Raw genomic sequence first — 12,935 nt, 5'->3', positions numbered from 1 at the left:
TGTTTTTTTGTATTTCTGTTTTTTTGTATTATTTTTTATTCCTTTACTGAAGCGGCTGCCAATCGCTTTGCGTCAATTTGTGGTGCAATAAATTTCGCTATGAGAGGCACCTTTTACTGCTGGTGCACTGCAGCACTTATACGAGTAGTTGTCACTTTATGATTTTAGCGTCAAAGCGCTAAACAACGAAGTGATTATTTCATTGATGGCTTAGTACCAGGTATATTTTCTGCTATTCTGCGGCAAAGATTAGGCTCTAAAGTATGTGTGTGTGCTTAAAATGGGTTCGAAAATATTTAAAAAATGTAGCAAATGTATTTGGTGTTTCAGGTCATTTGGTTACGGGCAGATTAAGAACAGAATTTGTGGCATTCTGCTAGAAAGGATTTCGGAAAGAGTTTAAAAGATGAACAGCAACTGTGTTGGTTACTAACAAATGTTTGGTGCTTTAGCTCTTGAAAAAATGGGAGATGTTCTAAATTATTATTCATTATGATTTTTTAAATAAAAATCGGAGGCCAACTCGAGAAAAAGCTGTAGGTGGCACTCGTTGCTCCAAGAATTAATGATTTTGGTTGGAAATACAATATTTTGAGGAAATCGGTTAGGCTATCACAGATTAGAATGGAAGTTTGTACTAGCACTATCAACCAATTTATTATACTTTGGCCAAACTTTTCGTATACCCACAGATATAAATATAAAAAAAAACAGGACAAATGCGAAACCCACACATATTTACTATATTCGATTTTTTCCATGCTTGGACCAAATGTATAACAAAGGTTGTGCTGAAGGGCCATTATTGTGGTTTTAATTAATATTTATTTTTTTATCCACTCTGTGGGCCTATTAAAAACTTTGTAAAACTAAGCGGCCTTTGACTGATTGTTACTGCTTACTCGTATTTGTTTGAAAAATATATCATTTGGAATAAAATTCTGTTTCTTATTATTTCTAGTTTCTACAGAGAGAGAAAAGTAGATGGAATGAGAAATTTACAGAAATGCATCAGTTCAATGATTTTCCACGCTGCTGGGTTTTATGAAGCATGTAAAGCATAGCAGCTAATGACTAAATTCTCTATTGGGAATATTAAAATTAACATTTCCACACAATTTCGCTTCCAGCTAACATATGTATGTATGTATTACAGCAAATGCAAAGAAAATATTTACAATTTTCTTGCCAAAGTAAAACTAGTCGGTCGAATTTTAATTAATTTACTTCCAGCTCTTTCCCTTTTCCTCAAACTACACCAACTCTTTAAAGATTTTCTTAACAAAAAAACTCAAATTTTCGTTTTCCCAAACTATTTCGCAGCTACCATACAATTAATGAAGCACACAAGCGTTTGTGTCCGATTCTCATATCCACCAGCAACACTTGAGTGCCACAGCGCTGTCAAAAGCCAATGAAAAACCAAAATGAGAAATAGACATCGGGAGCGAAAACCTTATATTCAAATTCGTATTTTGTTGCAGTAAGGACTTGAATTGTCACTGTTTTCACTTTTCTTTTCGCACAATTTGATTGAGTAAAAGTACTTAGGGTTCTCTTGGGGCTTCACAGAAGTATTTTTCACTTGGTTCGAATCCTTTTTATTTATTTGTTTTTATGTTATTTTTTCGTTGTTGTTCGTCTGTCATTTAGTGAATGCCACTTAAATGCATTTAACTATTTTTTCAACTTTTTTGTTCACCTTACTCGGCTCGCTGTGTAATTTTTTTTTTATTTTCTGTTTTTTGTATTACAAAGCGCGGAAAAGGATATGCTTCCTGTGGATATCCTTGCAATATTTTGTTTAAGAAAATTAGAGCAAAAACTAACACTGTTACCCTTGGATAGTATGTCAGAATAGTCGAATTTTCGGACTGTTTTTTTAACTATTTAACTGTTTTTAATACTTCTTTATATTTATTTACAAACACCCGCGCTAGCAAAGCTGTATAATTTTCTCTTCTCTAAGAAAATTTTCAGTATAGCCGGCTCACAAGCGTTTTCAGCACACGAAGCCTTCGCATGAGCTCACGTCTGCTATTGGACTGAAACATTTGAAAATTCCACGCCGCTTTGAGGCATTCGTTTTGATCCAGAAAAGCCAACGCTGTGCAATGACTGCGACTGCGACTGCTACTACGACGCTAAAGCCAACGCCAACGCCATCACTAACACCAACCAGAGCCACAGCCAAACAAGAGTGTAGTGAAGCAACAATGCATGGCAGAGCAAAGCTCAGCACAGCACAATGGGGCAATGAAAAGCGTAACGACACGCTACATTGCGCCGACAGCGGAAAGGCCGTGCATTCGTGCATGCTCGACCATCACTATGAGCCGAAGCGCGCTGCCAGCCAATGCGACGCTGGCTGTACGAATGTTGCGGATGTTTATCAGCGCTGGTGACGAAGGCTGCCGAGGCGCAAACGCTAGCAGCGAACTAACAGTGGCCAGAACAGTGCTGTTAAAAGGTGTTGCTATTAGCAGACAGCAGACAGCAACAGCAGCAGAGCATTTGCTTACCCGCCGCAGTACGGATGACGGTTGCTGTTCGTTCGTTTACGATTGACGCCGGAAGTCGCCGAAGTGTTGAAGGCTGAAATTGGCTGCGCGCGGCAACAACGACTGCAAGCGTGGTTTTGTAAACAAAAGACATTTGGCGGGAGGTTGCCAACACGTGTGGCGTGTGCTGCCCAGGTGTGCGGAGATGTAGAGTGTTGATGTTGAGAAAAATTAGTAGCAGCTGGTTACTAAAAGGCAACTGTTGCAAGGGTGTACATATTTGATTACACTTATGCGTAATATTATGTGAAGATTCGAAATAAAATATAAAAACTTATTTCTCAGTACCCAATGAAACGAATTCTAGGAAAATTCTAAAAAATTTAATTCGATATTCCCTACTGCAAAACGGTTCTCAAAAATTAAAGGCTTGCATTGCAACAGCAATTGCCTCTGAATATTCTTCTGCTGGCTGCCACGCCAATGGAGCAGTACAAATTATGAAGTTTAGAAAATTCGAAATTCGCTGCTAAACAGAATTTCCATTTAAATACCACAAAAAACAACAAAAACTTTTAGCGAATGCCATGAAATCAATTAGAATTTGCCATAGTGCAGTTATGAATTTGCATAGGTGTTGCCCAATGTAAGCGAGCAGCAGCAAATGGCAAGCAGTTTTTACCACTTTATAGAAATTTGTTAAATGAAAATATCACCAATGCTAAAAAAACGAGTGCTAAAATTTCGCAAATATTCATTTACATTTCTACACTTGCCACAAAATTTATAGTATCACACATTCATTACTCAACTGTGTACTGCAGCACACACATGCGTATGTGTGCGGGAATGTTTTTGAGCATGCATTTGCGGAGGCGTGGTTGTGTGTGAAGTTGTCCGCTGGGAGTATTTCGATTCACAGGCAAAAAGAAGAAAGATGATTTGGTGTCTAGTGAAAACTGGAGTAAGTTGCTTAAAATTATTGTTCCGTTAAAAATTTAATCAAAGCCAAATGCTTTAGTGCAATAAAGTTGTAATGAAGTGTTGTCGAAAAAATTATTACATTGCGTCAAGAAACGATTTGTAAAATGGGCTGAGATTGAGTGGATATGGATTGGAGTGAGAAAATTTGAATAAAAATAGTAATAATAATAATAACTATTTAGGTTAATATTTTGTAATATTATTGTATGTCTGAGCGAAATTCTAAAAAAAGGTATATTCAAGGAACCACTGTTTAAAGTTTACAGCTTTAATACCAAATTAAACTTCAGTCTCTATCTGAATGTGCTAGTGAACAGACGTGTTTAGTGGAGATCTAAATATCAGAGTTGTAAACATCCAAAAACAATTGTAAAGCCGCGATATGAATACAGAAAATGAGCGTGCTCTCTTCAAATGGCAAAGTGTTATAAACAAAAATGGAAAGCATGCCAACGAAGAGTCCCCTAGTTTGCATACCCAGAGAAAACAAGTAATGATACACCCAAACCGATTTGATCTACTAAGTGATGATGACAATGATGAACTAGAGACTGGTGAGAATAGTAATATGGAAGCAAACGAAGCAACGGTGTCAAATATTACAAAGCCACCTCCGTTGATCATACCTGGAGTAGTTAACATAAGTGAAATGATAAGCTCTATTTCAACATTGATTTCTAAAAAAGATTTTAGTTATAAGTCGTCAAAAGACTATTAATAAATAACATAGATTCATATAGAAAAATTGTACAGCTACTAGAAGCAGGAAAGATAAGTTATCATACATATCAGCCCAAACAGGAGCGTTCATACAGAATAGTACTTAAGGGATTACACTACTCAACTCCTATTGAGGATATAAAAAATGAAATCACCCTATTAGGACATGAAGTCAGAAATGTATTTAATGTCAAAAGTAGAGTAACGAAACAACAACTCTGTCAATTTTTTTTATTGACTTAGAGCCACGTGCCAACAACAAAGAAATTTATGAGTTAAAACATTTGAATAACGCAAATATTAAAGTAGAGCCTCCTAGGCAAACAAGTGACATGGTGCAATGCTACCGATGCCAAGAATTTGGACATACGAAAACATATTGCAGAAACCCCGATAAATGCGTAAAATGTGGATTAATGCATCCAACTTCAGAATGCACAAAACCAAAAGACACTTTACCAACGTGTGCTCATTGCCAACAACACCATACCGCGAATTACAGAGGATGTATTGTCTATCAACAACTCACTGGAAAGAAGCCTATATTTACCAACCGTACGAAAGAGAGTGTAAACTTGAATACGCAAAATACTAATAATAATACAAATACTGCTAGCAACAACAAGCGGACATACGCTAGCGTTTTAACAGGTAAAGACTATAATAACGAGGAAAACAAAGACAATAATAATGAACAAAAATCAATGGAAAATATTGAGCGTTTACTCTCTAAACAAATTGAATTAACAAATACACTTCTTAATATGATGTCACTACTTATTGACAAACTATGCAAGCAGACTTAAGAATAGCAATATGGAATGCGAATGGATTATCCCGTCATACACAGGAAACTGAAATATTTTTAAAAGACAACTTTATTGATATAATGTTGATATCAGAAACCCATTTCACAGACTAAACCTTTTTTAATATAAGAAACTACGATCTTATCGCCACTAACCACCCTAGTAACAGGGCTCACGCCGGTTGTTTTGGTTAAATCAAATAAAAACTGAATTGCAATAATATTGACTTACATATTTATGCTTTGTATTCGCCGCCTAGACATAGCATCACAACTTCAGAATACGAAAACTTTTTTAATTAATTGGGAAATAGATTCTTTGTGGGAGGTGATTATAACGCTAAACATCCCTGGTGGGGCTCACGTATCCCTAACCCAAAAGGTAGAGAACTTTACAAGTACATTACAAAGAATAATTTTAAAACTTTATCTACTGGGGAACCTACTTATTGGCCAAGTGATCTACTCAAAATACCTGATCTGATAGATTTTGCTGTTTATAAAGGCATTCAAACCACATTGCTAGACATTGCTAGCTCTGAAGAACTTAGTTCAGACCACTCACTAGTTATTATAAGTTATAGCACTCTTATTAATACAAAGCAACCAAAGTATATTGGATTGAATAATAAAAACCAAATCAACATTTTCCAAGACCAGATAACAGAAAACGTGGAATTTAAGACCTCAATCAAGAGCTCAGAGGAACTAGACAATGCAGTTGAAACATTTACATTGTTAATTCATCAAGCAGTTTCTGCATCCACAATCGAAAATAGAGCAAACTTTATACCTAGACGTCGTGCCTGCGTGCATGTATCTGAGGATATTAGAGCATTAATTCAAAAAAAGAGAAAATTACGAAAAAAATGGCAAAATACTAGAAGCCCAGCAGACAAAACTATGCTAAATAGGGCCACAAGTGAACTTAAAGACAAACTTAAAGAATTTAGAAACAAATCAATCTCAGATTATATTGAAAATCTAAATGACAATAGAAACGATGATTACAAAATATGGAAAGCTACGAAGTACCTGAAACGCCCAAAAAAGAGAAATGTGCCTATAAAGGACTGCAATGATGCAATACAAATAAATCTGTACACGTGCTATTCACTTTAACGAAACGACTGTCCTCCTTGCCACATGTATGGCAGTACGATTTCGAAACTTAATAGCGGCAAATACTTAGGATTGCATTTAGGCAAGCGCCTAACATGGAAATGTAACATTCAAGCCAAAAATAAACTGTTAAAAATGAAAACCAAAAAACTGTATTGGCTACTTGGGCCTAAATCAACTCTATATCTTGAGACTAAACTCATATTATATAAAGCTTTATTGAAGCCAGTTTGGACTTATGGCATTGAGCTCTGGGGCACAGCCTCGAATTCAAACATTGAAATATTGCAAAGGTTTCAGTCGAAAACTTTAAGACTAATTACAAATGCTCCCTGGTACATCACGAATAAAGCCATACATTCAGATCTAAATATTCCTTTTATTAAAAATAAAATTAATCGATTCAGTATGACCAATGAAATCATTCGACTTAAAAGACATCATGTTCTAGATCTACCCTTTAGAAATAAATTAATTAAATTATATGTAAATGTACAAGCATTTACATAAATATATTATTATTGACCTTACTGGAGATCAATAATATAAGTCAATTTTACTTAGTTAACTAATTTGCTTATTGTTCTATGAATAGATTGCAATTAAATGTATTTAAAAAAAAAAAATTTTAACTTGCAGGACCTTTTAGATTTCAGGGTTATATTCAGCTATAAGATTTTTTTGCTGGCAGCCTGGAATGCAAGGTACGGAGTTCTAGTTTATGCCTGGTTTTGGCTGTTGGTAAATTTAGTCATAGGATTTGCATGCCGTGCGGTGCGACCTTCAAAATTGTAAGTTTATTTTTGATGTTTTTGTAGTCAACGAAGGACAAACCTTGGTTAAAATGGGCTCGATGCATACACCCCTTCAGATTATTATTTGTTTTGAAAAATAAAGAACAGGGTTTCGAGGAAAAAATTTTCTGAATGCGATGAGGTAAAGTTAATTTTTTTGTGCCCATTTGGAAGGCCTAGGCAAATAATTTTTTAAGAAATACGTATTGAAGTGGATGGTGAATTTCTGGAACAGGCAAAACAATTCCATATTCCATTACACACATACCTTCTTCTTCATTCCGCGTACTATGTGACCTCCCTTTGGATATATATGGGTTGCCATATTTCCTTCCTCTCTCATGCAAATGAACGCATGAGAAATCACAGAAAATAGTGTTAAAATATTTCATAATCTCTAGCACAAACTGATTAGGGTTACGACATGAGAAGTTAGTTAAAAATTGAATATCTCCTAATAATTTTCCTAGCTGAGTTTACTCACTTTTTGACATTTTCTGTTTCGCAGATAAATCTCGGCGAAAGTTTACAAATCCATCCACAAAGCCGACATTGGAGCAAATGAAAGTGAGTGTCAACAAACAAGAACATTCAACGCGAAAAACATTCAACTATGACAGTACAAACAACACGCCCACACACACACACGCATATACAAGCGCATGCAGACGCAAAACCACTCTCGCTGAACCTTAATCCACTAGCTGGCGCATCCTGCCCACTGGGTGTGATTGCTGAAATGGATTTAAACTTTCGACACTCGACACCAGTTCTTAGGGGCGATTGGGGTGTGGAGCTACGTATTTACAGTAAGTGTGTGATTTTAATCTGCTACAAATGGTTTTTATAGTCGCACAATGCAGTTTGGTGCCAGGAGTATTAGGACGTCTGAGTGTTTGAGCGTAGTGGTGTGCAATTATTCACTGTTTGTTGTTGTTTTTATGAGCTCATATTTATTTGTGAGATTTTTCCTTGAAATAATTACAACATTTTTGTTTTTTTTTCATTTTTTTTTTCTAAGTAAGAAAAGTTTTGCCCATTTGCTTAAAAATTTCTAATTTTTTCTGTGTTTTTGAAACCAAAATAAAATCTGCTTGTACTGCATTTATTTTAAAATAATTCCGTAAATGTTTTGAAATATATCACCATGGTTCGGTTGACATGCTCTACGAAAATTGTTTGCTTAAAATCTACTCGTGCTGCTTTTGTTTAATTGCGGGGATTCTAAGCGGTGTTGCAATGTTTCCAGTTTTTTTCTAAATTTCTTAAATTTATTTTTTTTCATGAATTCAGTCAAGTGCACTGACTTGAGTTATTTTTAGGGTGAAACATTTTAATAGTTTATGAGTTCAAGGAGCGAAAATCAAGTTCAATGGAAAATAAATATAGAAATGTTGTATACATACATACATACATATTTATATTATTTCCCCAAAATACAACAAACAAACAAAAAATGTATGTGGTTGCGTAATATAAAATAATTGTATTTTCAAATTGGGCTTTTTGAAAATGTGAAATGTGATTTCCAACATATATATATATATATATATATATATATATATACATACACACATATATATATATATATATATATATATATATAATATATATATACATATATACATATGTAATTGGGTGTTTGGACGAGCTCCTCCTATTTGTTGCGTGCATCTTGATCTTGTTCCACAACTGGAGGTCCCGGCTCCCCATTCGGCTGCGGTGGCCGCCAATTTCTGCCTTTCTGCCTTAATTCAATTTGAATTTTTTATAATCATCAAATCAAGAAAAAATGAAGTTTCGTTTATTTTTTAGAAGCAAAAGTAATTAAAATATTCACAAAGTCAATTTTTTTCACAGACTGGAAATTGCTTCTGGCATTAATTTTCTGGCAGGAGTCACAAATTTCGTACCTTGTGATAAAAGATGGAAAAGGTTATGAAGAAGGCCGAAACACGATTACGTTAACTGCTTCATACTACTGCTGGAATTCGGTTTGGTTTGCCATTGCATGCCGCGGGGCGATTGCTATTACAAAGGGTTTTCCTGACGTTTAATGTTTCATGTCTACTGTAGGTGTTGAACCCGACATCATTCATTGCTCAATCGCAAAACGATGGATTTCATAATATTTAAAAACAACTTTCACAATTTAGGAAAGAAAAAATTAACCAAATGATTGCCATCTTTCAACAAAATTAATCAAGAATGTCGAAGCTAGACAAAAATAAGGAAGACGTTGGAAAACATAAATAAACATGTAATACATAAACTTATCTACACAAAATTTAAGATACCAATGCAATACATAAATCGGTAGGTCGTACTTACCTTTCGCTTCCACGGTTGGGCAGTTCGCCTCATCAGAGCCATCGAGACATTCCTCTGCGCCATTGCATAGGTACTCACGGGGCAAACAACGTTCATCACATTTAAATTCGTATTCGGCACAAACTGCAAACATTCGGGTAAGTAACGATTAGTACACGAAATTTAAAAAGTGGAAGCGGTTAATAGGTTCATTCATGATGTGATTAGACAAAACACGACTCATTTAGATAAACTGAGATGGGAATGTACAAATGAGTAGTAAGTAATTTAAAAAAAAACAAAAAAAAAAAACATAACTAAATATAACTAAATATAACTAAATTACGCAAATATTTACAATGACAAAAATAAACTAATATTTTTTCTAAAAGTAAATTTTCACATTTTCGTTTTCAAAACTGTTAGTTGTAATTATATCATTAAAAACAAATACTTCAATCTTTTTTTGAAATGCATTAATTCACTGCCGCGCCTCTGAAATTAACAATCGTTTTATAGTTTAAAAAGTTCTCTAAAATTTTGAATATCTTTCTGGAAATTTGGAAAAGTTGCGCTAAAAGTCTACCATTTCACATGGCAACCCTACAGATTTGCTACAAATATTAAGGACAACACAGATGAGCTACAGCAAATTATTGTGAATGGATTGTGTGTAGTGTGAGGGACAAAGTTTTTTCGGGTTGGGAAAAAGGATTGGGCTTGTTCATATTAAATATATTATTATTACATATTTTTATAATGTTGTTTTATTTGTTTTCGGGGTGGGAAAGGAACACAATTAAAGGAAGACATTTATTTGGGAATTTGTTTGAATGCGCTGATATGGCGTCACACACAAAACTATACCCTTTTCATAGTCTTCTTCCTCTTCGGAGCATCCTATTTCGTCTTCACCATCTGGACAGTCTTCGTGATCATCGCAACGTTGTTCGTCACATATCTGCACACCGCTTTCGGCGCAAGTGAACGAAGCATCACCGCGGCAACCGAATGGTGTGAAATTTGTAGAGCGATCCGTCGATATGTCATGCATGTCGTCGCCAGAACCCTCATCAACATCAGAGCCATGAGAAACGCCTTCAGGTACTTCAGTGACATCGGGTTGTGCAGGTCGTATGGGTGTTTCGGAGTCAACAGGTTCTTCGTAAGGGTCTGCAGTTATCAAAGCGAAATTGGAAAATCGTAATCAGAGATTTGAAAATTTCCGGTTTACCGACTGGCGTCGGGCAACTCGGTAAATGGCGCCAAGCGTACAAAGAGCGTGCGAACACACAGAAATAGAGAATACACATATAAATGGGGAAACACAATGGTAGATAATTTATTTGACCCAACACATAGAGGCGAATGCTGCAGTTAGCGCTGGGAATGTGGTGGGCATAGAAGACAAGTTACAAAACACACAGAGATGACGCGGCTAAAATATAAGTAGACGATTACAAGATAATGGAGAGACACTTGAATGCGTTTGCAGCATGAGAATGTGAAATTATGGTATGTGGCTGGGTATGAGCAGATGATACAGGCTTTAGAGCAGTGTGAGGAGAGAAGAGAGTGTGCTAGTGAGGGAGAGTGGGCTAGTGAGTGTAAATGGAGAGTGGGAAAAAATGAGTGACGTGAAAAGGTAAGCGGCGAATTACAGTTAATAGAACTTAAATTAGCGTTAAAGATTTCTTACAATATTTGTCTTATATTCACCAATTTAACTGAACTTTGGGTTGAAAAGGAATGATAAATTTTTTGAAGTGGGATATGAAGAAGTAAAAAGCCTTGGAACTGAACCAAATGAGCTTAAAAAGTATATGAATGTAAACGATAAGGAAAACATTCTGCATGAAGTAATGGACATATGACGTAGATAAAGTAGGAATTAAATAAAAACGTAATAATTAAATTTTGAATGAAAAACTCAAATAGTTAAATATTAACATCATTTTCGAAAGGCAGAAATTTTAATGGAGGATTTATGGAGAACTAAGCTCTTCCTTCAAGTTAGTTACACTCTAAGTCTTACGATGAGCTTCAGTAAGCAAATCTACTTTATTATTACCCATGAAAGCTTTTATACTTAAGTGAAAGCTCTACGATAATCTAAGGTTAGCGAACTTTTTCGTCATCAAATAGAGGGAGATATAGCACTATCAAGTAAAGAGGATACGTTCTTGAACGCAACTGCATCAAACATAAGCTATTGCTGTGCTTCTAAAAGCTCATTTTTGCCACTTACAACAAGAAGCATCCTTTCGAATTAGCTTCGTTGCATTTACTTATTATTTTGCGGTTAGTTAAAGTGTTAGTTTGGTTAGCTATTAGCTACAAAAAAATAACCCTGGAGTTAGTTGATGCGATCGGTGTTAATGAAGCATTTTTTACAGCCACCAGTCAACGCTGGTGTTCTGGCGATAAGCGTCGCTGATTCCAGCAATAAAGCACTTAAGTCTAGAAAAACTTGCTTTAATAATAATAAATAAGTGATTTGCGGACTTCTGTCGGCGCATAGACGATACCTCGGCCACGTTCGTATTCATAACGACGACGTTCTTCTTCTTCATATTCAGCACGTAGACGTTCGTCTTCAGCGCGACGGAGTTCCTCTTCTTCTTGTTCAGCACGTAGACGTTCATCTTCGGCATGACGACGCTCTTCTTCATATTCAGTACGACGACGTTCCTCTTCTTCTTGTTCAGCACGAATACGTTCTTCTTCGGCACGACGACGCTCCTCTTCTTCATATTCAGCGCGGCGGCGTTCCTCTTCCTCTTGTTCAGCACGTGCACGTTCATCTTCTTCATCATTTTCATTTGGCTGTGGTTGATTCTCACTTCCGCTCACCTCCCCTTCTCTTTCTTTTTCCATGCGACGACGCTCTTCTGCCTCTTCGTACAAACGACGTTCTTCTTCTGCACGTCGTCGTTCGTCTTCCTCCCGCTCGGCTAAACGCAACGCTTCATCTTCTTCTTCAGCGCGACGGCGTGCTTCCTCTTCTTCCGCTAAACGGCGTTCCTCATCTGCGCGTTGCCGTTGTCCTTCTTCGGCGCGCTCACGCTGATCTTGTTCCGCTTGGCGGCGATCCTCTTCTTCATATATCGGTTGGCATAAATCCGCCTCCTCATCAGATCCATCTGGACAATCAGGATAGCGGTTGCAATGGTCAGCACAAGCTATGAGTGAACCATCTGAGCATTGGAATTCGCCATCCGGATTATGATCACAGTCGTACTGGTAGTTGGAGGTAACAGGCAACTCATTTTCATCTATAACTTCGCCGTTACCTTCAGCGTCGAAACCACCTTCGGCACCATTGTCATTCCCATTCACGCCGCCATCTTCACCGTCATACTCAATTGGTGTATCATAACCGTAATCGAGTGGTTCATTCATGTCTAATGATGAAAATTCAAGTCGAATTTAGTGACAATTTTGGGTGATGGTGAGAACAAGAGAAATGTTTAGCGATGGCAAATCTTTCAACCAAATAAGATGATGATGATGACCAAGAGTGATTTTGATTCAGTTTTATGTCCCTGCACCGCTATAGAGTATGAAAGCTTTGCTCTAACTTGAGAACAAAATATTTTTTTAACTGCTGATTTTGATTTTCTTTTTTCAGAAGTAAACTAACATTTTTTGAAGACAGGTTTAACAATTTTTTTGGGAAATATAAAGAGGTTTCGG

General features: G+C 36.3%; 2 protein-coding genes across 35 annotated transcripts in view; one reads left to right on the top strand and one right to left on the bottom strand.

The window, feature by feature from the left end:
- The window catches only part of LOC129237214 (basement membrane-specific heparan sulfate proteoglycan core protein), a 211,020-nt gene that overhangs the window by 117,128 nt on the left and 80,957 nt on the right, over positions 1 to 12,935 (bottom strand). For 27 of the 34 annotated variants that reach the window (XM_054871753.1, XM_054871751.1, XM_054871757.1 and 24 more), the window contains exons 6-8: positions 11,768 to 12,643; positions 10,107 to 10,412; positions 9,261 to 9,383 (exon numbers count right to left, since the gene is read on the bottom strand). In XM_054871753.1, the coding sequence (XP_054727728.1) occupies positions 9,261 to 9,383; positions 10,107 to 10,412; positions 11,768 to 12,643 (1,305 nt within the window). Of the gene's footprint in view, positions 1 to 1,455; positions 1,800 to 1,830; positions 2,032 to 9,260; positions 9,384 to 10,106; positions 10,413 to 11,767; positions 12,644 to 12,935 lie in introns of those variants that run through there. The other 7 variants (XM_054871783.1, XM_054871785.1, XM_054871773.1 and 4 more) reach the window with 6 other exon arrangements.
- LOC129237216 (uncharacterized) lies at positions 7,472 to 9,013 on the top strand. The gene is made up of 2 exons (XM_054871787.1): positions 7,472 to 7,738; positions 8,790 to 9,013. Exons 1-2 carry the CDS (start codon positions 7,543 to 7,545, stop codon positions 8,984 to 8,986), a joined length of 393 nt encoding a protein of 130 aa, XP_054727762.1. The 5' UTR covers positions 7,472 to 7,542; the 3' UTR covers positions 8,987 to 9,013.

This window comes from Anastrepha obliqua, chromosome 2 (assembly GCF_027943255.1).
Source record: "Anastrepha obliqua isolate idAnaObli1 chromosome 2, idAnaObli1_1.0, whole genome shotgun sequence".
Classification (NCBI taxonomy): Eukaryota; Metazoa; Arthropoda; class Insecta; order Diptera; family Tephritidae; genus Anastrepha; species Anastrepha obliqua.
The sequence above is the reverse complement of the archived record's forward strand: the minus strand, read 5'-3'. Positions and strand labels throughout refer to the sequence as shown.